The 22,998-nt window shown below is 43.7% G+C and overlaps 1 protein-coding gene across 1 annotated transcript; it reads left to right on the top strand.

Annotated features, from left to right (window-relative positions):
- The first annotated feature begins 1,491 nt into the window (after positions 1-1,491).
- scn2b (sodium channel, voltage-gated, type II, beta) lies at positions 1,492-21,565 on the top strand. The gene is given in 5 exon segments (XM_052040113.1): positions 1,492-2,010; positions 14,609-14,775; positions 20,594-20,804; positions 21,365-21,522; positions 21,524-21,565. Coding segments are annotated over 5 exon segments (657 nt in total). The 5' UTR covers positions 1,492-1,931.
- Positions 21,566-22,998: the final 1,433 nt, after the last annotated feature.

Here is a 22,998-nt window from a genome sequence, read left to right as displayed (position 1 = left end):
AGTTTATACATTTGAAGAAAAAAGAATGACAGGCCTGAAAACGTATGACAGGAAAAAGAATGACAGGAAAACGTAATCAATGTAAACTTTTCTGCCTACTTCGGAGTCTCTCAAGGCCTTCTTATAAAATTTGCTTCTGGGACATAGAAAATGTAACAAACTGCATGGATGAAGAGTTGGTTGATGGAAAGGTTGTGGGGAAAATGGATTGGGAAAACTTTTCCCTGGCAAGCTCAGATCATGGGCGGCACACTGGCACAGCTAGTAGAGCAGCTGCCTCACAGCGGCAGAGACCCGGGTTCATTCCTGACCCCAGGAGCTGTCTGTGTGGAGTTTGCACATTCTCCCCGTGACTGTGAGGGTTTCCTCTGGGTGCTCTGGTTTCCACCCACATCCCAAAGATCTGCTGGTTGGTAGGTTAATTGGCCACTGTAAATTCTCCCTTGTGCATAGGTGAGAGGTAGAATCTGGGGAATGTTGTTGGGAATATGGGGAGAATAAAATGGGATTAGTATAGGGTGGTGTGTGTGTGTGTGTGTGTGTGTGTGTGTGTGTGTGTGTGTGTGTGAGCGAGCGAGATTGATGGTCTGTGTGGACTTGGCAGGCAGAGTGCTGCCTGACCTGCTCAGTTTTTCCAGCATTTTCAATTTCCTGGGAAGTTTCTGTGCTGTGTTTTTCTATGACTCTGTGGACTGGATCTAGGAATAAAGCGCACTGCATTGAATTGCCTGCTGTAGGTAGCGGGTGGTTGGGGGAAGGATTGATTCACACAAACGTCACGGAAATGGAAGGAGGGGGCAGATGCAAATTGATATGCGACATAAGACATTTGGGGAGGAAACCAAATAATGAGAAGCAAACAGTCAAGGGATAGTCAACACACGAATTCATACACACAGCTAAGGATGTGACTGTGGGTGGATAATCATGAAATGTTTCATCAATGGGGTACAAACAGTAAATGAGGTTAAATCCGTACAAAGGTGCAGTCAATGCGTGCAGGCTTTAATATCTACTTTAGTACGAACATTGAAAGCATGAAGTGTGTATAGCATGGGTAAGGATGATGCTAGGAATATTGGGAGTTAGTCAGGTATTCAATATTTATCCACTACTGCGATTATTTGCATATTCGCAAAGAAAGCTGTGGAAATTCGATGGGCGTCTTTAAAATCGTGAGGGGCTTTTGATAGAATAAATAGGTGAGGGCGATGGAAGAGGAGGGTGTGGGGACGGGAAGGCTGTGGGTGGATAGGGAGGGATGCGGAGAGAATGCAAATATGGAATTAGCTCCCGGGACAAGAACCACCAGCTATCCTCAATAAACTGAGGAGGGGTTGTAAAAAATAAACTCTGAATGGAAGGGAAATAATTAGTTTGTGTATTTTTATTTATAAAATGTGTTACATATGGCACAGTAATAGTCTCTTCAACCGTACCCTATAGTTAACCCGTTCTATATAACCCTCTCCTTTCCCTTCTCCCCGGTGTATTTGAGCACCTTCTTGCATGCATCGATGCAGGTATAGTTTAAACAGTTAATTTCCTAGGTTTTTTTCCCCCCACTCAAGAGCCCAAATATGGAGATGAAATCTGTGAAGAGATAAACAATTCTGGTTCACCGTGGCAGTGTTCCCGTTAATTAAAGCGGACCCAGTTTACATGTGTTGCTTGCTACCCGGGTTATATCAGCCCGCGACCTGCGGTACATTCATTGCTCAGTAAATAGAATTGTTCTTGCCTCTCGCCTCCAGCCCCTCACCTCCACAGCTCAGAATGAACCCCTTCCCATCCCTGCCAGCACACATCCAGCCATATTGAACACTCGGGCAAAAGCATCCTCTGCTGAAGAGCCCAACGCTCAGAGTTCCGTACCTCGCTTCACCACCGCTGCCTCCATTTCCAGCGTCTCCATCTTTGGGAAATTCACAATGAAAGTTAAAACCAGACCGGTTCTACCCCTCCTCCATTTCGGCTTGGTCGGGCTGATGTTGCTGTCTAACGACTGGGGTGAGTTGCAAACCATTCATTGCATTTTATAAGCTTTCTAGAAAAGAAAGATTGGGGGGGGGGGAGGTAGAGAGAGGGGGACGAGTGGGTGGGTGATGTGTGTGAAGAGACAAGGGGGTCTGAAATAATATCGACTCTGAAGGAATACAAGCAAACTATAGATATTATCATACCTCAATCTTTCAGCAAAGAAAAAACATTAAAAAGGTTTTTATCTAACGTTGGAATGTGTCAACAATCCTGTTCCATACAGATGGCAATGCCTTAATTAAATTATCTAGTTTCTATTTAATTTCTTGCAATATTTACATATTCATTATTCTTAGATTCCGGTGATCATTGCATACATCAAATGTTCGATTTTGACTCTGAGAGGTTGTTGATGTGAACCATTTGATTTTTTTTGTATACACACACAGAGAGACGGTGAAATGGAATGCTTGTCCTTGCTCAGGCTGATGTGAAAAAAATGTCTTCATCCTAGTCACGAACCTTTCTCCAGGAAAGCTACCTAGTGCTGCAGTCAGCTGTGATTTTTAAAAAAAACACACTAATTGTTCTCCCTGAATTATTATCTTCCCTTGAGTGGGAGAGAATGATTGCATGCCTTGACAGGGTCTCTACAACAGAGGGAATAAAACAGTAATTCCTGTCAGTGCTGGAATCTGGAAAAAAAAGGAATTGAAATGCCCATCTGATCTGTGCAGAGGAAACAAATGGTTAATGAAACATATCTTCCATCCTGGCCATCACTTCCTTCCTTCTATGTGCTTCCATCTTTGGGAAACTGGCAATGAAACTAAACCTGTGTTTCCGTGTTCAAATGTGGACCCTTCCTTGGCCCATCCAAGAGAGAGGTAGTTACTGTTACGGGGCTATTCATGGTAAACAGGGAGAATCCAGTCTTCAAAGGGATCAAATGCTTTTTATGCATCTTCAGGGAAATTTACATTCTTTACCAATCTGTGGCTTTCTTCCGTGTTTTTGGGCGTGGTAGTTTGGCATTGGAGTTGTTACATCAGGTTCTGCCAAGACCTTCACAAAGTGGGGAGAACTTAACAATGCAGTGGAATTGAGGCTACCAAGGATCTATGGGCCAGTTGAAGATCTTCTATTGATGCTGGCTCATTGCATGTAGTGAGTCCCTCCAGACTTGGAAGGGGTAGATGGGATCTGTACAGCCCGCAATTCTGCCCTTTATTGCAAGCCCAATTTTCATCACTCCACCTTAGTGACCATGCCTTTAACAGCCAAAACCTGAAACAGTTACCCTAAATCATCCTTCCTCCTTGACTAAGCTTTTATTTGTCCTTGTATCTCTTTGTATGGAATGGTGTCAAATGTTTGATATTGCTCCTGGGAATTAATGAAATATATGCATCACTGCTAAAATCTATCAGGCCTGTTAACAGGCAGCTCGTGACTAGGTTTGCTTGACTACCCAGCTGATCAGTCAGTTGACCAATGAGCTCTTATAAATGACACCCATTGACCTGAGTAGACAAAAACAAGTCACTGAAAAAATGTGTTCATTCTTAATATGAGTTCTGGTAATATGAAAATATAGGTCAATATTTTTTAAAAATCCAGGTAATAAATCCTATTTTTCCCCATAAAACTATATCCAAAGTCATTCAGGTCTGAGTTCAGAGATAATATAATTTGATGTTCCCAGTGCAGTACTCAGTGAATCTTGTGGTGTTGCAGCCTTTTCAATGAGATGTTATCTCTCAGGTGAACATAAAAAAAATCCCATGTCACTATTTGGAGAAGAGCAGAGAGGTTTGTTCCATGGTTGCTGGCCAATCTTTGTCTCTTAACTAACAGCAATAAAACAAATTTGCTTAGACATTTATACCCAGTTGTTTGGTGATTTATATGGTAGTTAGCCTATTTTTGGAAGTCAAGGGAACAATGGTGACTATGTAGTGTCTTCAGTATTATGAATTTCTAGGTGATTTGACTATTATCACATTTGTGTCTATGTAACCTTGCTGTGTGAAAACTGGCTGCTGTGTTTCACTTATAAATTATGTTGTAAGGCATCAAGCATTTCACATTCTCCTGAGGTCAAGGAAAATACCATGGAAATGCAGTCCTTTTCCCAGAAGTTGATAGCAGCTCCATCTGCTGGAGATACTCAGCATCTGTGGAGAGAGAAACAGAAAATCATTCCAAGTGGATGGTGCTCATATTTCCAGCGCTTATAGTTTTTTTTGCTTTCCATCTACTGGATTGGAAGAGTAGTTGCAGTTTTAACTCCTAATTCATTGTAAGCTGAAAAAGAACCTTTAGGCTGACCAACCTGACATCATTATGAGGATGCTTCAACAGGAACTCAGTGACAAGAAGAAGACCAACACTGCCATCTCGGGCACCATCCAACTATCCAGGGCACAAATGCTAGTCAAGTGTCTTATTAAAAAAGTATTTCAACAAAAAGTTGCAATGGAATTTTCCATTGACTGCAGTCCCTATATCATTTATTAACAAATAAATAAATAGATAAATAAGGGGATTTGCACACAGAATTACTAAATTTAGTGCATGTTTTTTACATATGCTGTATAGATTATGAAAGTAGAATCTGATTATAATTATCACTGGTAATTCTGTAAAGGATTTGTGAAAGCTTGGAATAAACATTAGGCATTCGGCCATTAATCCGAACTCTTTCTACAATCCACATAAATTGCTTTCAGTCATACACTCACCACTTAATGATATCTCTCTAACCCTTTCCTTCCCAGAAATAATCTAACCAAGTGGTCTCTCTCTATCCCTCAATTATTCCTGCATGGAAATTAGCTGATCTTTTGATCTCTCTCTCTAACGCACCATAATTTTCTTCCAGGGACTAATCTATTCTATTGATGTCTCTTTGACACTCTTTCATTCTCTCGAGAAATCATCAGATCTATTGATCTCTCTCTCACCCTCAGTAACTTCTATGCCGTACTAATTAATCTATTGATATCCTTCTAACTCTCATTTATTCCCCACCCCTCCCCCCTCCAGGAAGTAATCAGGTCTATCAATTAAAAAAACAAAATATAGCAAAAATCTAAAATAGAAATGCAAAATGCTGGGAGTACTCAACAGCATCAATGGATAGAAAAAGAGTTAAAGTTTCAGGTCTGTAAAAGAATATCGACAATATTTTCTGATCTAGCCATCTATCTCTAATGCTCGTCATTTCCTTCATGGAATTAAATTATTGATATCACTCCAGCCCTCAATAATGCACCTCCTGGACACCAGCCTATCTAATTGATATCACTCAAGAGTGGGGATCCATTTCCTTTCTCCATTTCCTGACCCAGGTTTGTTTACTGAAAGTCCTTTCAACGTACTCACCCACAAAGGGAATGAACCTAGCCAAGCCTTATACACTCCTCGGTGGTGCTCATCAGGGACAACAAAGACTACTGGATGTGGCATTCTTCCATTCCACAACAACCATTTTTACTGATCAAACCACTCATTTACAAGACTGCTTGGAGAATAACACATGGTGACATTATCTTCCATTCATCAATTTACATTAGTAAAAATACCCCAAGCTACTTTACAAGAACCAAATTGGACAAAGAGGTGGATGCCAACACAAAGATAAAAACAATAGTTACAAGAGCAGGTCAGAGACTGGGTCTGATAATGATGAGTGATGCAACTTCTTAGAGCCCTTCTACCTTCCTCAAGGGGCAAGTCAGAACTGTGTGAGAATACTCTCCATTTCTCTAATGAAGTGCATTTCCAAACACATTCAAGAAACTTGATACAATCCAGATGAAAATAGCCCACTTGATTGCCAACCCATCCACCATCCTGAATATTAGCTACCTCTACTATGGACAGCATGTGTACCATCTAAAAATGCATTCCAGTAACTTGCCAAGGTTTCTTCGACAGCTCCTCCAAAACCTGTAACCTTTACAACAAGAGCATCAGGTGCATGGCAATGACATCATCTTCTAGTGACCCACCATCTTGATTTGGAAATTAGTGTTGACCCTGCACTGGCACTGTGTCCCAATCTGCATTTCCTGCTTATCAGGCCTGTGGGATAATTGTCACCAGTGGTTCAGGAAGTCAACTCATCCCCACCTTCTCAAGGATAATTAGGGATGGCCCAATAAATGCTGAGAATGCCAACGGCTCCCATCACCAATGGAAGGGAAAAATGGTATAAGTAAGTGCTCAACAAGTTGTTCAGAGGCTTATTGTAAACCAGCTGTTTAAGAGTGCAGAGAAAAAGAGAGGGAGACAGATGGACTGACAGAGAATTTTAGGGAAAAATTCCAGAGCAGAGCCTTGCTAACCAAAGGCAGGGTCACCAAAGCTGGAATCATTAAAATTGCCCCAAAGGCCAGAAATGAAAGGGTTTGAGGGATATGGGGCTACTGGAGACTGCAGAAAGGGAGAGGCAAGATCAGAGAGATTTGTGTAAAATTGAGAGGGTGGTGTAAATTTGAAACGTTGGTGGGCAGGGAGCCAATGTAAGATGCTGCTTTACTCTGTAACCAACATTTTCAAATCACCCTAGGAATTACTTGACTGGTTTTGGCTCCACAATAGTGGAGCCAACCATTCACTAACTGCAGCCCAATCAATCCACTCCCAGTCACCGCTATGTGATGGAAGAAGTTGTCAACAGTGCTACCAGTCCTGACGCAGGGTTTCAACCCAGAACGTCAACAATTCCTTTCCCCCCACAGACGCTGCTCGACCTGCCGAGTTCCTCCAGCAGATTGTTTGGTGCTATCAAGTGGCACTAACTTACTAGTAACTTCTCACCGTTATCCAGTCTGGGGTTCACTCAATCCTCTCAACTCCAGACCTCTCACACCTTCACTAATACATAAATCAAGGAGCTGTATTCCAGAGGTGAGATGAGAGTGACTGTCCTTGATATCAACTGTGGCATCTAGGAGCCTTGATAAAACTGGCCAGTGGGCACTAAAGGGATAACAATCCAATGGCTGGAGTCATACCTTACACAAATGGAGGATCAGTTAATACTTCCAGCCCCCGGGATATTGCAGCAGGACCTCCTCAGGTCGTACACCCAACCAGCTTCTTAAATGATCTTCCTTTTTATCATAAAGTCAGAGGTGGGGATGTTCACTAATGAATGCACAGTGTTCACTTTCATTCACAATTCCTCAGCAAAGGAACCCACTCATGACTGTGGGCAGAAAAATCTGGACAATATTCAGCAATGGGCTGATATGTGGCAGGTATCGATGGCCATCTCAAATCAGAAAGTATCTAATCACCCACAATTCAAAGCCATTACAATCGCTGAGTCCATCAACATCAACATCCTGGGGTCAACTACACCAGCCACATAAACATGGTAAGTATAAGAGCAGGTTAAAGTCCTGGTAATCTGTGGCGAGTGACTCGCTTCCTGACACCCTAAAGTCTTTCCACCACCGAGAATGCACAAGTCAGAGGAGTGCGATGGAATACACTCCACTTACCTGGATGAGAACAGCTCTCAGAGAGTTTAGCAACATCCAGGAGAAAGCCCTCCGCTTGGTAGATTCCACCACCCTCAGCCCAAAGATTCATTCCCTCCACCAGCAGCACATAGTTGCTGTCATTTGTATCCTCTACAAAATGCTCTGCACTTACTCAGCTGGGCTACTCCATCAGCACCTTCTAAACCTGTGACCTCTACAACAAGAAGGGTTTCCGGCACTCTGGAAATCACTACCTCCAAATCCCCATCCAAGTTGTACATCATTCTTTCATTGTTGCTGGATCCAAGTCATGGAACTCCCTTGCCAATAGTAATTGGAGAAGACCATGTTTAGGAAGACAACTTGGGAAAACACCTGAAAGGTACTTAGGGCTGGGAAATAATTTCTGGTTTTACTTGGATACCAAAAAATGAATATTCAAAAAAAAAAGAAAGTAAGATTGGCCATCAATCTTACCAAATTTGGCTCTTTCTGACTGGAGATATGAATATCCTTGCCTCAGGACTAGATCCGTTTGGGTGATGACCCGCAGAGTGGAATTTCCCATCCGCACTTATTGTCCAAGGGTTGGCTTCTTGGATGAAGCTGTGGAGGTGGGCAGTTCTTGTGGAATGTTGGCCCAGGAAGAGTGAAGCTCAAGAGCAAGAGGTGAAGAGAAAATTGTCGGTATGTTTTTGATGGCGTTATCGGTAATTCTGGATTCCATCATTCACACCAACATAAGGAAGCAATAAAAACAATGAAATTAATTATTTATGCAGATGGAGAGACACAGAGAAGGGAACAGCTGCATAATCAGGGAGACCAGTTACAGTCACAGAGTGGAACCCCATTACATAGTCACGTGGGGACCCAGTTATAGACACAGCAGAATTAGTTACTATGAAATACCGGGATCTAGTAAGATTCATGGAAAGAGACCAAGGGATGATAATAAACAAGTTTAGTGACAAGCAGCAGCAGCATATTGCTTGGATTGTAATATCATCTGTAGCTGTATCTTCTTTAAATAAGATACCCCCTTGTCACATTCTGTAGGTTCTTGATGAATCATGTTACAAGATTATTTCTGATCCGCTCGGGAGCCTGTGATGTGGTCATCTGCCATCAGCGCAATATCCCCTCACCTACCAATTCTGAATGCTTGCTAATACTGTATAACCATTTGATGGTAGTACAACTTTTATGGACACAGTTACTATATGCTGTAGCAGCAAATATGGTGTCCCAGTCACAGGGGAACAGAGGGATCCAGTTTTATGAGACGTGCAGGGGACCACAGTCACCACAGAAGGTTCCAGTTACAGACAAAGAGGGAAGCCCAGTTATAGCGATGTGATGGGGAGAGCTGTCACTAAAACACAGGAGGTCTGAGGGTGACCCAGTTACATTGATAGGTAGGGAACAGATGGATAATGGAGTACAGTTATCAACATTGGTGCTACCCCTTCTGCTTCAGGTTTTTAAAACTCGAGCTCAGTTACTTGTTCTTTTTACATCATTGCAGGTCCCATGTGATCAGCCAAACCCTTCACCCAGACTTCTGTGTTTAAAAGACGCTGCCTTCAATGGCAGAGACTCGCTGGACAAGGAATTCACTTGCTCCGTGCTGAACTTTACAACTTCCTGCCCCCACCCCAGGCTCTCTCAAGTGAAACACTTGCCATTGCTTTTATTACATAAACAGGATGTAGATATAATTAGTTCAATGCTGAAATCAAAAAATAAACGCTGATTGCTAATGCATTGGAGCTTAGCCACAGAATGAGGGAGGACACAAGAGACTGCAGATGCTTTGAATCTGAAGCAACAAGCAATCTGCTGGAGGAACTCAGTGGGTCGAGCAGCATCTGTGGGGGGGGTGGTGGTGGTGGGAAGGAATTCTCAATGCTTCATGTCAAGACCATGCATCAGGACTGAGAGTGGAGAGGGGAGATGGCCAATGTAAAGAGGGGAAGGGGAGTGGTGAGACGGAGATGATTGGTAGACTGGGAGGGAGGGGGTTAGATGATGCGCAGATTGAACCAGGTAGGGGAGAGGGAGAGGTGGAGTTGGGACCCACAGGCAGGTGGGTGATTGATGCAGAGAAAAAAAAGAGGAAGATGGGGTCAGGGAGGGGGGAGGGGAGGGTGAAGGTAGAGACTGCTGCTGGAGGGAGATAAGCAGGAACAGAAAGGTTAGCAGAATACGGGGAGGTTGCTTTGACCCTCTCTCCCTCCCTCCCTCTCCATTCCCTCTGAACTCAGTTGCACCCCATGTTCAGTCTCACATCCCCCACGGCCCCTGTGCTCCTGCCCCAGGTTCTCTCCCTCCATGCCACCCACCTCCTTTAATCGTCACATCTTCACTCCCCTACCTTTGCTCCAACTCTCAGTCTCATGTTTCCACTTTTGCTACCTACCAGTCTCCACTACATTCGCTACGTTTCCTCTCTCACTCCACCAGACTTAATTTGCCCCCTTCCCTCCTATTCTCCACCACACTCACTCCCACCATCTCTCTCTCCCAAGGATTTTCTCCCCCCTACAGTCATAGAGTCATAGAAACATGCAGCATGGAAACAGGCCCTTCGGCCCACTGAGTCTGTGCCAACCATCAACCACTCATTTACACTAGTTCTACATTAATCCCATTGTTTATTCATTCCACATTCTAATCAACTCTCTCCAGATTCTACCACTTACCTGCCCACCAGGGGTAATTTACTGCGGCTAATTAACCTACCATCCTGCAGGTCTTTGGGAGGTGGGAGGAAACTGGAGCGCCCAGGGGAACCTCACACGGTCACAGGGAGAATGTGCAAACTCCACACAGATAGCACCCAAAGTCAGGATTGAACCCAGGTCTCTGGCACCGTAAGGCAGTGGCTCTACGAGCTGCACCACTGTACTGCCCTAAAAATTCACCCTATCATATTCACAAGCTCCTTTACTCTAGATCTATTCCCTTCTTCTCTATTGCTAGGATGATGTACAGACTGGATCCCTATATTGTTGCCCAGAGCACCCTGGGGTAAAACTAAGGATTGACTTGATAGAGATCTTTTTGATTATGAATAAGTTGGATAAAGTTGACTGAGAGATTTTGGGGAGTTCAGATCTGGTGGTTTGAAGTGGAACCAGGTCTGGGTTTGTCCTGGAGTTTCTGGTTATTTATGAAAATTGCTGAAACTCTGGGTCCTTTCTGTGCAATCTGGGTTACCTGCCCCCAACTCAGACTCAAGCCTGTGCTTGAGACCAGTAAACCAGAGGTTCCAAATCATATGTGAGCATTCAATACCAGTGGGCCAATTAGAGGCTGCTCCTGCAATGTGAAAGTTGTCTTAGTCTGCACTTGGCAATGCTCCCAGATATGTCTGTGGCCCTAAATATAAGGTAATCACCGATAAGTATAATTAGGAACAATTCCTTATCCAGCGAGTGTTGAGAGTGTGGAACTTGCTCCCATGGGAAATAATTCAGGCAGTCAGTGGAATCAGGGGAAGCTAGATAACAATGCAGGGGAACCCAGTTGCAGGAACATACGGGAGACTCTTCACCAGACGTTCAGTGATGTGTACGTGCTTGTGTCTGGAATATGATAGCTCACTCTTCTGCAGGCTCCTTAAAACCAGGCTCAATGCAGCTGATCACTTGCTTTCTGCTCTTTTTTTCACTTTCTGCATTCAGATGAAGAACAGGGACGTGGATAGGAAATGTTTAAAGGGATATGGGCCAAATGCCGGCAAATGGGCATCTTGGTCGGCATGGATGAGTTGGGCCGAAGGGCCTGTTTCTGTGCTGTATAACTCTATGACACCACTCCTATTCTCACACATTATCACTCCCTTCCACACTCTTGCCTCCTTGCACATTCGGATTCTCCCTCTCTCTCATCCCCTGCACCAAGCTCACTCACCCCCAGCCCCGCTCCCCATTTCTCCTCTCATTCACTCTCATTCACCATACTCCACTCACAAGCTCCACCCTCCTCACAAGCAGAACCCTAACCCAAGCCCTAACCAAGAATCACTCCCTCCAGTCCCATTAAATACTCCTAGGAAATGCTAATTGTTGGCCAAGTAAATATCCCTAAAATTGTATGGGATTTGATAAGTGGACCCAGAGATTTATCCATAGTGATGGTAACCAGAATTAGTGGGCATTAAGATAAGATAAATATTAATAATTCCAGAATAAAATTGTGGAGAAAATCTATTACTCAGAACGTGGTGAGAAAGGGCAAATCACTACCTGAAGCTGAATGGCATAAAAGGAAGAATGAATATTCGAGGGGAACTGGAACAGGGGATTTCCTGGAGGGTTGGATAGAGAAGGACTGGAGGAGATCTGTGGAGCATTAGGTCATAGAGTGATGCAGGAAACAGGACCTTCAGCCCATCGAGTCTGCACTGACCGCCAACCACCCATTTATCCTTGTCCTATCCCATCCCATTTTTATTCTCCCCACATTCCCAACAACACCCCACCACTCATCTATGCACTAGGGACAATTTACAGGGGCCAATTAACCTACCAACCTGCACATTTTAAGGACGTGGGGGAAGCTGGAGCACCCGGAGGAAACCTGGGAGAACATTGCAAACTCCACACAGAGGTCAGGATTGAACCGAGGCTGTTTGAGCTGTGAGGCAGCTGGTTTACCAGCTGTGCCACCCTTCTACATTGTCCCATCAAGTGTCTCCAGGGAGGGAACAGCACCCTCAGACGCTCCTTCTATAACTTCCTTCCGCATACACAGTGAATGGCAGGGCCCTGGAGAGCATTACTGAACAGCAAGACCTTGAGGTACAAGTACATAGTTCCCTGAAATCAAACCCCTGTTCCCTGTAATCCCTCCGTATTAACTCTGATGATGCTACAGTCCCTCATTACCCCAGTACCACACTTGATTATGAGTTGAAATCTCTGTCATGATGTTCTGTGAAACAAGCCAATAGGATAGCATCCAGACAGATCATTGGTTAAGAGATCACTGCAACAAAACTTAACAACTTTTTTTTATGTATTTATTATCAATGACATTTTAGCCTTTTCGGCAGTGCCTCCACCTACCTTGGCATTTCTGCTGTCCACTTATTTAAGGACAAGGACATCGGCAATGGATTCTTTCGACTTACTTAATTTTCTACAGTCAGCAGAGACTGTTCTGACAGCACAGGAAGGGAAGACGAGAGGAAAGTGAGTCCATTTGTTCTGTGACTCAGCTTTCAGTGTAGACATCATTCCCTGGGAGGAAGGTTTCCGTGTTCAATTGACTCCATCGACTGGTTCTTAGTCCAGCAGACATGGAAGTGGATTGTGACAGTATTTCATCATTCAAATAATTTCCTGTGGTTTCCTTATTGTGCATTCACTTTTTGAATGAGTGTTGAGAACAGCCCATGTGTCTTCACAGAGAATTGCTCTTAACTCTCGGCCAGCTCCATTCTCCCAGTTACGGATAATCCATTACCTAAGGTCCTTTATACTGCTTTGCCTGGCACCGTCTTTTATTTGTCCATACTTCCCTGGATTACAAAACGAATCGTCTATGAAGTGCATCTACAGCCTTTCAGGTTGTGTGAACACAAGGTTCCAATACTTAGCTCGTTAAGGACATTCCTAGGCTTAAGAGTAGCATTGCAGATGATATGAGACCTGCTCATCCAAAGTCCTTGATCTTTCACTTTTTCTGCTTCACAAGAGCATGAACATTGCCAGAATCTCCCCTCGGTCTCTCCTGGAAAAAAAAACTCTTTTCTGAAGCCCTGTTCATCGAGAAGTTACAAATTGAACAGGAGGAGCTGAAAGGCAGGATGCGATTCCTTTAAATATTTTGTGAGAAGTGGATCCTGTTCTGTTGCAGCATCCCCTGGGATAGGCCCAACTTAGCATCATTCAGTAAGAGTCGTGCAGAGTCAGCAATCCAGCTCGCTGCATTGGCCTCTGATTGATGCAGCGTTTGGAAATATAGATTTTTTTTAAAGTGCAGCAATATGCAAATAGAGCTGCAAAGGAAAAAGGCACAACTGCAAGATGACAGGAGCAGAGAAACTGGTGCAGTTCAGGCAGCTGAAGGGAACCTGCATTGTCAGGGCTGATGATGCCAGAGGCCTTTTCAAGAAGAGTGATCTACCAACCAGATCCCTTGAAGAGACTAATCTCTCCAGTCATTGCTGCTTCTCTCTCCTACTTATAAAGTAAACAAACATTTGTCATCAGACCTAATAATCACATTATATGGCTCAGTTATTTCCCCAAGTGAAATACCTTAGGGGTCTTTAGAGAACATTTAAAGAGACAATACAGAGGAAAATCATTGTTGCCTTGCCATAAGGATCTGCTTTGAAAGGAGCCCCATCACTAGACTATCCTGTAACATGGCTTATCATGCCACAAGATGGGGAAAAGCTGGTTAATTACTTGGTAACTGGTAAATTGTTGTCACATATACCAAAATCCAGTGAAAAGCTTTTGTTTGTGTGCTATCCAGACAGATCCTAAGTACTTCGAAGGAGTAAAATGAAAACAGAATGCAGAATAAAGTGTTGCAGTTACAGAGAAAGTGCAATGCTGGTAGACAAATGAAGGGCAAGGGCCACAATGAGGTAGATTGATAAATCAAGAGTTCATCTTTTAACATAGATGAGGTCTGTTCAAGAGTCTGATAACTGCGGGATAGAAGCTGTCCTTGAGCCTGGTCATACATGATCTCAAGCTGTTGTATCTCCTGCCCAACAGGAGAGGGGAAAAGAGAGAATGACCGGGGGGGGGGGGGGGGGGGGGGGGGGGGGGTCCTTGATTATGTTGGCTGCCTTCCCAAGGCAGTGGGAAGTGTAGACAGACCTGGAGCATGCGATGAGAGCAAGGAACATTTCTGCCAACTCCAGTCCTGGGAGATCTGCAACCTGATGGCGTAGCGTTTGGGGGCAGATTTTACAGATTGGCTAATTTAAGATAATTAACATGTTCCAGCTTCAAATAATTTGAAAGGATGTTAACAACCTTATAATTAAACTGTCACTCAAATCTCCTCTTCATTGAGAAAGCTGTCTTTGTTCTGCAGTTAGGAAACATAAGAAGAGACATTTGGTTTCTGATGGCTTGTTTTCCTTCCCCTCCCTGTAGTCCGCCTTGGATCTGGGATGGAGGTCATGGTTACACCCAATGTTGTCAAGCTGAATGGGACATCAGCCAAATTGACCTGCACCTTCAACTCTTGTTACGACGTCAATGACAAGCACTTCACCTTAAACTGGACCTATCAGGAATGTGAAAACTGCACAGAAGATCTAGTAAGTGTTCTGTCTTTTATGGTTCACTGTTCGATTCAAAAGGGCTAAATAGTAAACATTGATGTCTTAATCAGTGAGACAGAGTGGGACAGATTACTGAATCCAGTAACCACTTAAAATGACTGAAAACTAACTGAAAGACACCTGGATTGAGAGCTGCATTGTTCCTTCAGCTGAATCAACGTTATGCCCAGTTAGATGTCAAGAATTCCTGTGTTCACTCTGTCCAGTAATAAATGGGTTGGTGAAAATTTCCTGCTAACCAATTCTTGAAATTGTAAGTGATTTGTAAAAGGAACTAACAGAAATCTGTTATGCATCTCCTCCTAATTCGCTGCCAAACTTTACTATTTCATCCTAGTAAAATTGGTGATAAAAGGACGTTAATATCAACATATAATCTTAGCAATATGTTTAATTACTGGTGATGTGCTCTGGGCTTCAGTTGATCAGTTCTTGCTTGTGAGTCAAAAGATTAAGTGAATATCTATTACTGGTTTCAAGACTGAAAGAGATTATCCCACCAGATGAAGAATTTGGTAAGATTGTTAAACATAAGAGAAGAAATATAAAGTTTTAAAAGATAAAGAATATGAAATATTTCACCATAGGAACAATCTCATCGTGTATTAGCAAATGAACTAAAAATGTCATGAAGCCAGCACCATCAAAATGCCCTACTTCTCTGGTGAAATGTATGTAATTTCTTTATTATTCAGAGGATGTCATATAGCCAAAATTAAAACACAGAGATGTACACATAGACTCATGGAGCATGGAAACAGGCAATTTATTGCTCATTCTGAATTGCTTCCTGAACTGAGAGACTTGCTAAGTGAAACCAAACATTGATTGGGTGATCACTCTGTGGGGCGCCTGAACTCAGTCCACTGTAGATTCCCTGAGCTGCTGGTTTCCTGCCACTTTGATTCACTGTCCTACTCCCACTCTGATCTCCCTCTCTGTAGTCTTCTGCACTGTTACAATGAGGCCCAATGCAAGCCTGAGCAACAACACCTCATCTTCCGTCTGGGCACCTTGCAGCCTGCAGGGCTCAGAGTTGAATTCTCCAACTTTAGATAACTTGCTCTACCTTTCTGCTTCTGTCAGGACTGGACTAGCCATTTTTGCCTGCCTTCCTATTTTTCCTTTTCCTTCCATTTGTACAATCTGGCCTGCAAGGCATTACTTAGACTTTACAACATTAGCAACACATTACACAAAGGAGCTTAATCCTAGGGGCAGGCACGGTAGTGTAGCGGTTAGTGTAACGTTATTACAGCACCAGCAACCCAGGTTCAATTCCGGCCACTGTCTGTAAGGAGTTTGTACGTTCTCCCCGTGTCTGCGTGGGTTTCCTCCGGGTGCTCCGGTTTCCTTCCACATTCCAAAGACGTATGGATTAGGAAGTTGTGGGCATGCTATGTTGGCAAGGGAAGCATGGCAACACTTGCGGGCTGCCCCCAGAACACTCTACACAAAAGATGTATTTCACAGTGTGTTTCGATGTACATGTGACTAATAAAGAAATCTTATCTTGTCTTATCTTAATCACAGAAGTTCACTTTCGTCCACTCATTTCCCTCCCCTGCCCTTTCTGTTACTTGGACTAACTGATGAAGCGGCCCAGACCTGAAATATTAACTGTTTCTCTTTCCACAGATGCTGCCTGACCTGTTAATATTTTCTAGCATTTTCTGTTTTTACTTCAGATTTCCAGCATCTGCAGGTTTTATTTTGCTTTTACCTACCAAGCCACTTTCAAAAGAGTCGACCACATTACTGTGGGTCTGGAGTCACATACAGACCCAGACCAGGTAACGACACTAATTTCATTCCTCAATGGATATCAGTGAACCAGATGGAACTTTGCAGAAAGCGGGTAGTTTCCCAGTCACTGTTGCTGTTACTAGCTACTTAAATCCACATTTATCGAATTTTGTTCGCAAGCTCATGGAGTCATAGGGAGATACTGCAGGGAAACAGGCCATTGAGCCCACCAAATTCATGCAGAACATCGAGTGCCCATTTTTACACTAATCCTACCCCAACCCATTCTGTTCTCCCCACATTTCCATCAACTCTCCCCAGATTCTACCTCTCACCTACACACTAGATGCAATTTACAGCAGCCAATTAACCTGTCAACCCCACAGATTTTTGGGGATGTGGGAGGAAACTGGCGTGCCCGGGGGAAACCCATCACGTCACAGGGAGAACATGCAAATTCCACACAGACAGTGCCAGAGGTCAGGATCAAATCCGGGTCACTGGAGCTGTGAGGCAGCAGCTGAACCACTGCGTCACCCTGATGGGATCTGAACTCAGTTTGCTCTTAGTTCAGGCCTCTGGATTAGTAACTATGTCCAAGTTGTGAGTTGTTGGTTCATCTAATTAGATTCGTGACAAAAACATGCATTGTGGTTGCGTATGAACCATGGTTACCAACGCTGCACTTCCTTGGGATGAATCCACCTATATTAGATGGGAAATGATGCACCACGACCCACTAACCCACACACTGAGCACCAGGAGACTGCAAGAAGATGAACATTCTCCTGAGGGTTTTTGGGAGAGGCTCAGGAGGCTCTGGGCTAGGCCACAGGCTTTGGTTGACATGGCTGCTGGGCCCAGATGGGCCTCAAAGAGCTTCAGTGGTCATTGGACAACCTCACTCATGGAGAGTGGGATGTGGGAGAGGGGAAGATCAGAAAGGAAAAGGAAGAGGGCTGGGGGCACAGACTGAGTGAAGGACGAGGGAGCTGAGGGGAAGGAGAGCAGGAGACTGAGGGAAGTAGTAAAGGGAGGGGAGTAGGAAGACTGAGGGAAAACGGTCTGAAGCAGGTTGGCGGGGTTGAGAGGTGGCGGCCAAGAATATACAGTAGGTGAGATCCTGTGTGTGTGTGTGTGTGTGTGTGTGTGTGTGTGTGTGTGTGTGTGTGTGTGTGTGTGTGTGTGTGTGTGGACCTCCTTACCACTGGACCAAGACCTTACTCTGTCAAGCCCATGTGGTGAATTCTAACTGACTCCCCAGTTCAGGGGCAATAAGGGATGGACAAAAGTTGCTGGTATTGCCGACAATGTCTACTTCCTGTGAGTGAATAAATGAAATATATTGGAATTGGTTTATTATTGTCACTTGTACCGAGGTACAGTGAAAAACTTGTCTTCCATACCGATCGTACAGGTCAATTCATTACACAGTGCAGTTACACTGAGTTAGTACAGAGTGCATTGAGGTAACGATTATAGTAAGGGTAATGAGTAGATGTGTAGAGAGCAGCTTGCAACGAGTCGCCAAAGGAATGTGACCAAGCTGCTGTTCATCTGTCCTAATGTCCCCTTTATTAGTGTGGTGCTATTTTTTGTATCATTATTGAACTTTTTACCAAATGAAGGTTTGAATATCAATTCAAGTTATTGTATATCGTCTGGGATCGATACAGCAGCGTGTTGAGAACAGGCTCTAAGCCAAAGTTGAGGCAGGGAGCAGAGGTCAGATATTTAATGCACTGAGATAAAAAGGAGAGATGTCTCAGTGTGACCTTGTCTACAGAATCTCAGAGGTCAACTGTGGAATTTCCTCACCAATATGATTTATATTTATAAAACACCTTTAATGTAGTAAATTGTTGTCAGTTGCTTATCAGACCAGATTGGACACCGAGGCTCCTGAGAAATTGTTGAGCTGAATCTTGACTGTTGACTGTTGTAGGTGGTTCCGTTGTAGGTGGCACACACTGACTGATTGCCGGGTCAAACCTGACACCATTCGCCACAAGTGGATTATCAGGGAGCCCAGTGACAGGCCTAAGTCTGACTGGGATTTCCAGTTGAGACCAAGCACAGGATCCGAGGCTCCACTGATTTTAGTGGAGATGTCCGCAGATTGGGAAGGGAGAGGAAATCAAAACACTTGTTTAATTATTTTGCCTTAGTTTAATATTCTTAATTATTTCTAACATTATTAATGTTTTTAGCAAGGAAATAATTTAAATTTATTAATTATTTCAATTCTAAAAGTTTTTTTAAGGTCTCTGACTGTCAGACGTATGTGAAAACTGTTAAATTCAATGAAAACTTTGAAAGAGGTGACGGTCTGCTCCTGGCGAGGGTATTTCATGGATGGGACCTTTTCAGTACATACCCTGAGGCCTAGTCCCTATCCAGAGGGCCAATGAGGTCAGGCTTTCACATTTTGGGCAGTGCACCTTATCCTGCCAGCTGGGATAGGTGGCCAAATGCTTGGCCAAAGACTAGCTTTTAAGGACTTATTTTTAACTTAACAGAGTTGTGAGGGAAAGATAGGGATGAGCAAGATAAACCAATGGTGAGTAAAATCATAGATACCCAAGTATTTGGAATAGGAGAGGTTTTTCAGAGGGGGTTCCGAAGAGTGGGAGGATCAGGATCATAGGGAATTTGAAAACAAAGATGTGACTTTTTAAATCAAGGTTTGGCTGGGCAGGGAGTTGATGTAGAGACAGCAAGCACCAAAGATGATAGGGTAGAAGTTGGGATGCGGGCAGCAGAGTTTCAGATCAATTCAGACCATAAGGTTGGAACAAACTTCCTAAGCAGAGAACATAAAAAATAAGAGCAGGATTGGGACATTTGGGCCCTGGGGCCTCTGACTTGAGTGAAGTTAATGAATAAACTTTCACAGCACTCCAGGGTAGGGAATTCCAAAAATTCACCAACCCTGCATGAATTAACATCTTCATCTTAATCCTGATCTCCTACTCCTTATTTTGTGACTGTGACTCTGATTCCAGAGGGAAAATGTCCTCCCTGCATCTAATCTGTCAAGCCCTATAACTAATCAGTAAACTTCAATGAGATCAGGGACCCACCATTCCCTGGAGTTAGTCTACTGAATCTTCACTGCGCTCCCACTTTTACAAATATATCCTTTTACGTAAGGAGACCAAAATTGTAGACATTATCTCAGGTGTGGTCTTGCTAAGACCCATATACTTGCAGTAAAACACCTTTACTCAAGTCTTCATGAAATAAATGCCAACATACCACTTCTGAATCACTTGCTGCATCTGCATGTTGGCTTTCAGTACAAGAATGCTTTGGTCCCTTTGAATATCAACGACACCTAATCTTTCACCTGTGTCTCTGTTTTGCGCACCAAAGCAGATGTTTTCATGTTTCCCCATATTTATTGCATCTGTTATGTTATTGATTACTCACTCAGCTTGTCTATATCCTGTTGAACACACTTTGCAACCTCCTCCCTCCTCACAATCCCAACCAGTTTACTGTCATCAGCAAACTTGGAACTATATACATGGTGAATAGCTGGGGTCTAAGCATCAATCCCTGCAGTACACCACTAGTCAGAACCGGGCACCATGACAACGATCCATTTATTCCCTCACTTTTTGTTTTCTGTCCAATAATCAATTCACCATGCATATCAGTATATTACCCCAAACTCCTTATCCTCTAACCTCGTTGATGGGTCTCCAGTGTGGTACCTCATTGGAAGCTTCTGAAAATCCAAATACACCACATCCACTGGATGTCCCCGAGCAATTCTACTGAAGAATTAATGAGTTTAGCAAATAGGCACAAACAAGCTAATTTACCAGCTTCTGTCTCATCCCTCACTTCGCTACACTGGCTATCTTCCCTCTACATCTCAGTCCTGATGCAGGGTTCTGACCCAAAACGTTGGCCATCCCTTTGCCTCCACAGATGCTGCTTGACCCATTGAGTTAGTTCAGCAGATTGTTTTTTTTTACTCCAGATCCCAGCATCTTGTTTCCAGGCACAAACACCGACCTTCTTCTCTTTTCTTCTGTAGTTTGTCCAGTTCCGTCGGCGAGTCATCATCTCCAAGACAGACCGCTTCTGGGGTCGGGTGGAGTGGTCAGGGAACCTTGAAAAGAATGACGTCTCTGTCACTATTCATGACATCCAGACCAGTGACGAGGGCGTTTACAGGTGTTACGTCTTGAACCCTCCTGACCGGCACAAAGGATTGGGAACCATCCATCTGAGTGTGGTCACGGAAGGTATTGTCAAAAAAAAAGTTGTCTTCGTCACTTCATCTCCAAACTCTCACCCTTCAGAGCCAATCTCTCTCCACATTTCCACCATTTGCCATTGTCACAGAGTCACACAGCATGGAAACAGGCTCTTTGGCCCACTGAATCTACATCAACCATCTAACACTTATCCATGCTAATCCCATTTTATCCCTTCCACAGAGAGAGGGAAACCAACACGTGTGCCTGTGGGGGTGGGAGTGGATATTTAGGAACTCCAAGGCAGCTTCTTCCTTTAAAAAAAAGGCACGAGTAAATAGGAGCAGGAGTAAGTCACTTGGCCCCTTCAACCTGTCCCACCATTCAATAAGATCATGGCTGGTCTGCCCCAGGCCTCAACTCCTTTTTAGAACCATTTCCCCACAGCTCTCAATTCCATGAACTTTAAAAAAAATATCTACTCCCTCCTTAAATATTTATATCCTCCGCAGCCTTCTATCTATAGGGAAAAGGTCCACTAATGCTACCATATTCATGCCGACTGCCTAAAGAGGTAGACTGTTCCTAACCCGTGCTCTCTCTTTCAGTGGCTCCTGAGCGCGACTCCACCGTCGCCGTAATCATCGGCGCCTCCGTGGGTGGATTCCTCGCCGTCGTCATTCTAATTTTAGTTATTGTGAAGTGCGTGAGAAGGAAAAAGAAACAGGATAATCAATCGGAAGATCAGAAAACAGAGGAGGAAGGAAAAAACAGATGGGGAAGGCAATCAGGAAGAAGAGGAAAAGTAAGGATCATTGAGTCAGCTGGGGCTCAGGTTCAAGGCTCACTCCAGATATTTGATTTATTTTATTGGATGTGGTGTGGTTGATAAGGTTAGTATTTACTGTCCATCCCTAATTGCCCTTGAGAACGTGGTGGTGAGCTATCTTCTTCACCCACCACAGTCCTTCAGGTAATGATAATCTCACAGTGCTCTGAGGTGTTAGAAATGCAGGATTTAGACCCAACAACAAGGAAGAAATGGTACTATATTTCCAAGTCAGGACAGTGCATGACCGGAAGAGAAATCAGCAGATCATGGTGTTCCCAGGTGTTTGCTGCCTTTGTAGTTGACAGTAGAGTTCCCAAGTTTAAGAAGTCGTTAGAACAACCTAGCAGAGCAACCTAGCTGAGTAGCTGCAGTGCATTTTGTAGATGCTACACCTTGCAGCCATGATCTGCAAGCAGCGGACAGAATGAGCATTTTGGGTGGTGGATGGAGAGTCAATCAAGCAGGCTGCTTTGTCTTGGATGGTGTCAAGCTTCTTACTGGAATCCAATATGAAGCTTGGGTGGTTCTAAAAGATCCCAGAACACTATTTTGATGAAAAGTGGAGGAGTTCACCCTGATAACAGACCAATATATATCCCTCAAACAATATGACTAAAAGCAGATGATCTGATTGTTATTATCACACTGCTAATGGGAGGTTGGTAGAACCATAGAAAACTACAGCACAGAAAACAGGCCATTTGGCCCTTCTAGTCTGTGCCGAATCTTTATTCCACTAGTCCCGTTGACCTGCACCCAGTCCATAACCCTCCAGACCTCTCCCATCCATGTATCTATCCAATTTATTCTCGTTCCACACTCCCACCACTCTGAGTGAAGAAGTTCTCCCTAATGTTCCCCTAAATCTTTCCCCTTTCACCCTAAAGCCATGTCCTCTTGCACTTAACTCACTTAATCTAGGTGGAAAGAGCCTACTTGCATTTACTCTTGTCACAAACCAGCAACAAAAGAAACACACTGAGCATGATTTAGTGTTAAAAACTATTTTATTAATCACTACTTATGATAATACGTAAAATAAAAGTAAAAATGTTAGTATGTTAGAATTCAAAAATGTTAAACCTCGAACGTTAACCCCAAAACTAAACTCGTCGTGTGTGTGTGTGTGACAAAGTCCAAAACTCCCAGTTCCTGAATGGTTCTTAAAGTTCAGTTCCGCAAGCCATAAGGTGAAACATGAGCAAGGGCTTCTTCAACAACCACCGTTGTCTGAAGATAAGATGTAGATGTAGAAAAACATAGAGAGAGTACATACGAAATCCAAATGTTCCACGATGGAACCTAAACGACACTTCAGTGTTTACTCGGTAGTGACTTCCTCACCCCGAAAAGCATCCGAACCGTGGTCGTCCACACACAAATACCTGTTTCCTTCTACAGGTCAGCAAC

This window comes from Pristis pectinata, chromosome 27 (genome assembly GCF_009764475.1).
Source record: "Pristis pectinata isolate sPriPec2 chromosome 27, sPriPec2.1.pri, whole genome shotgun sequence".
Lineage (NCBI taxonomy): Eukaryota > Metazoa > Chordata > Chondrichthyes > Rhinopristiformes > Pristidae > Pristis > Pristis pectinata.
The sequence above is the reverse complement of the archived record's forward strand: the minus strand, read 5'-3'. Positions and strand labels throughout refer to the sequence as shown.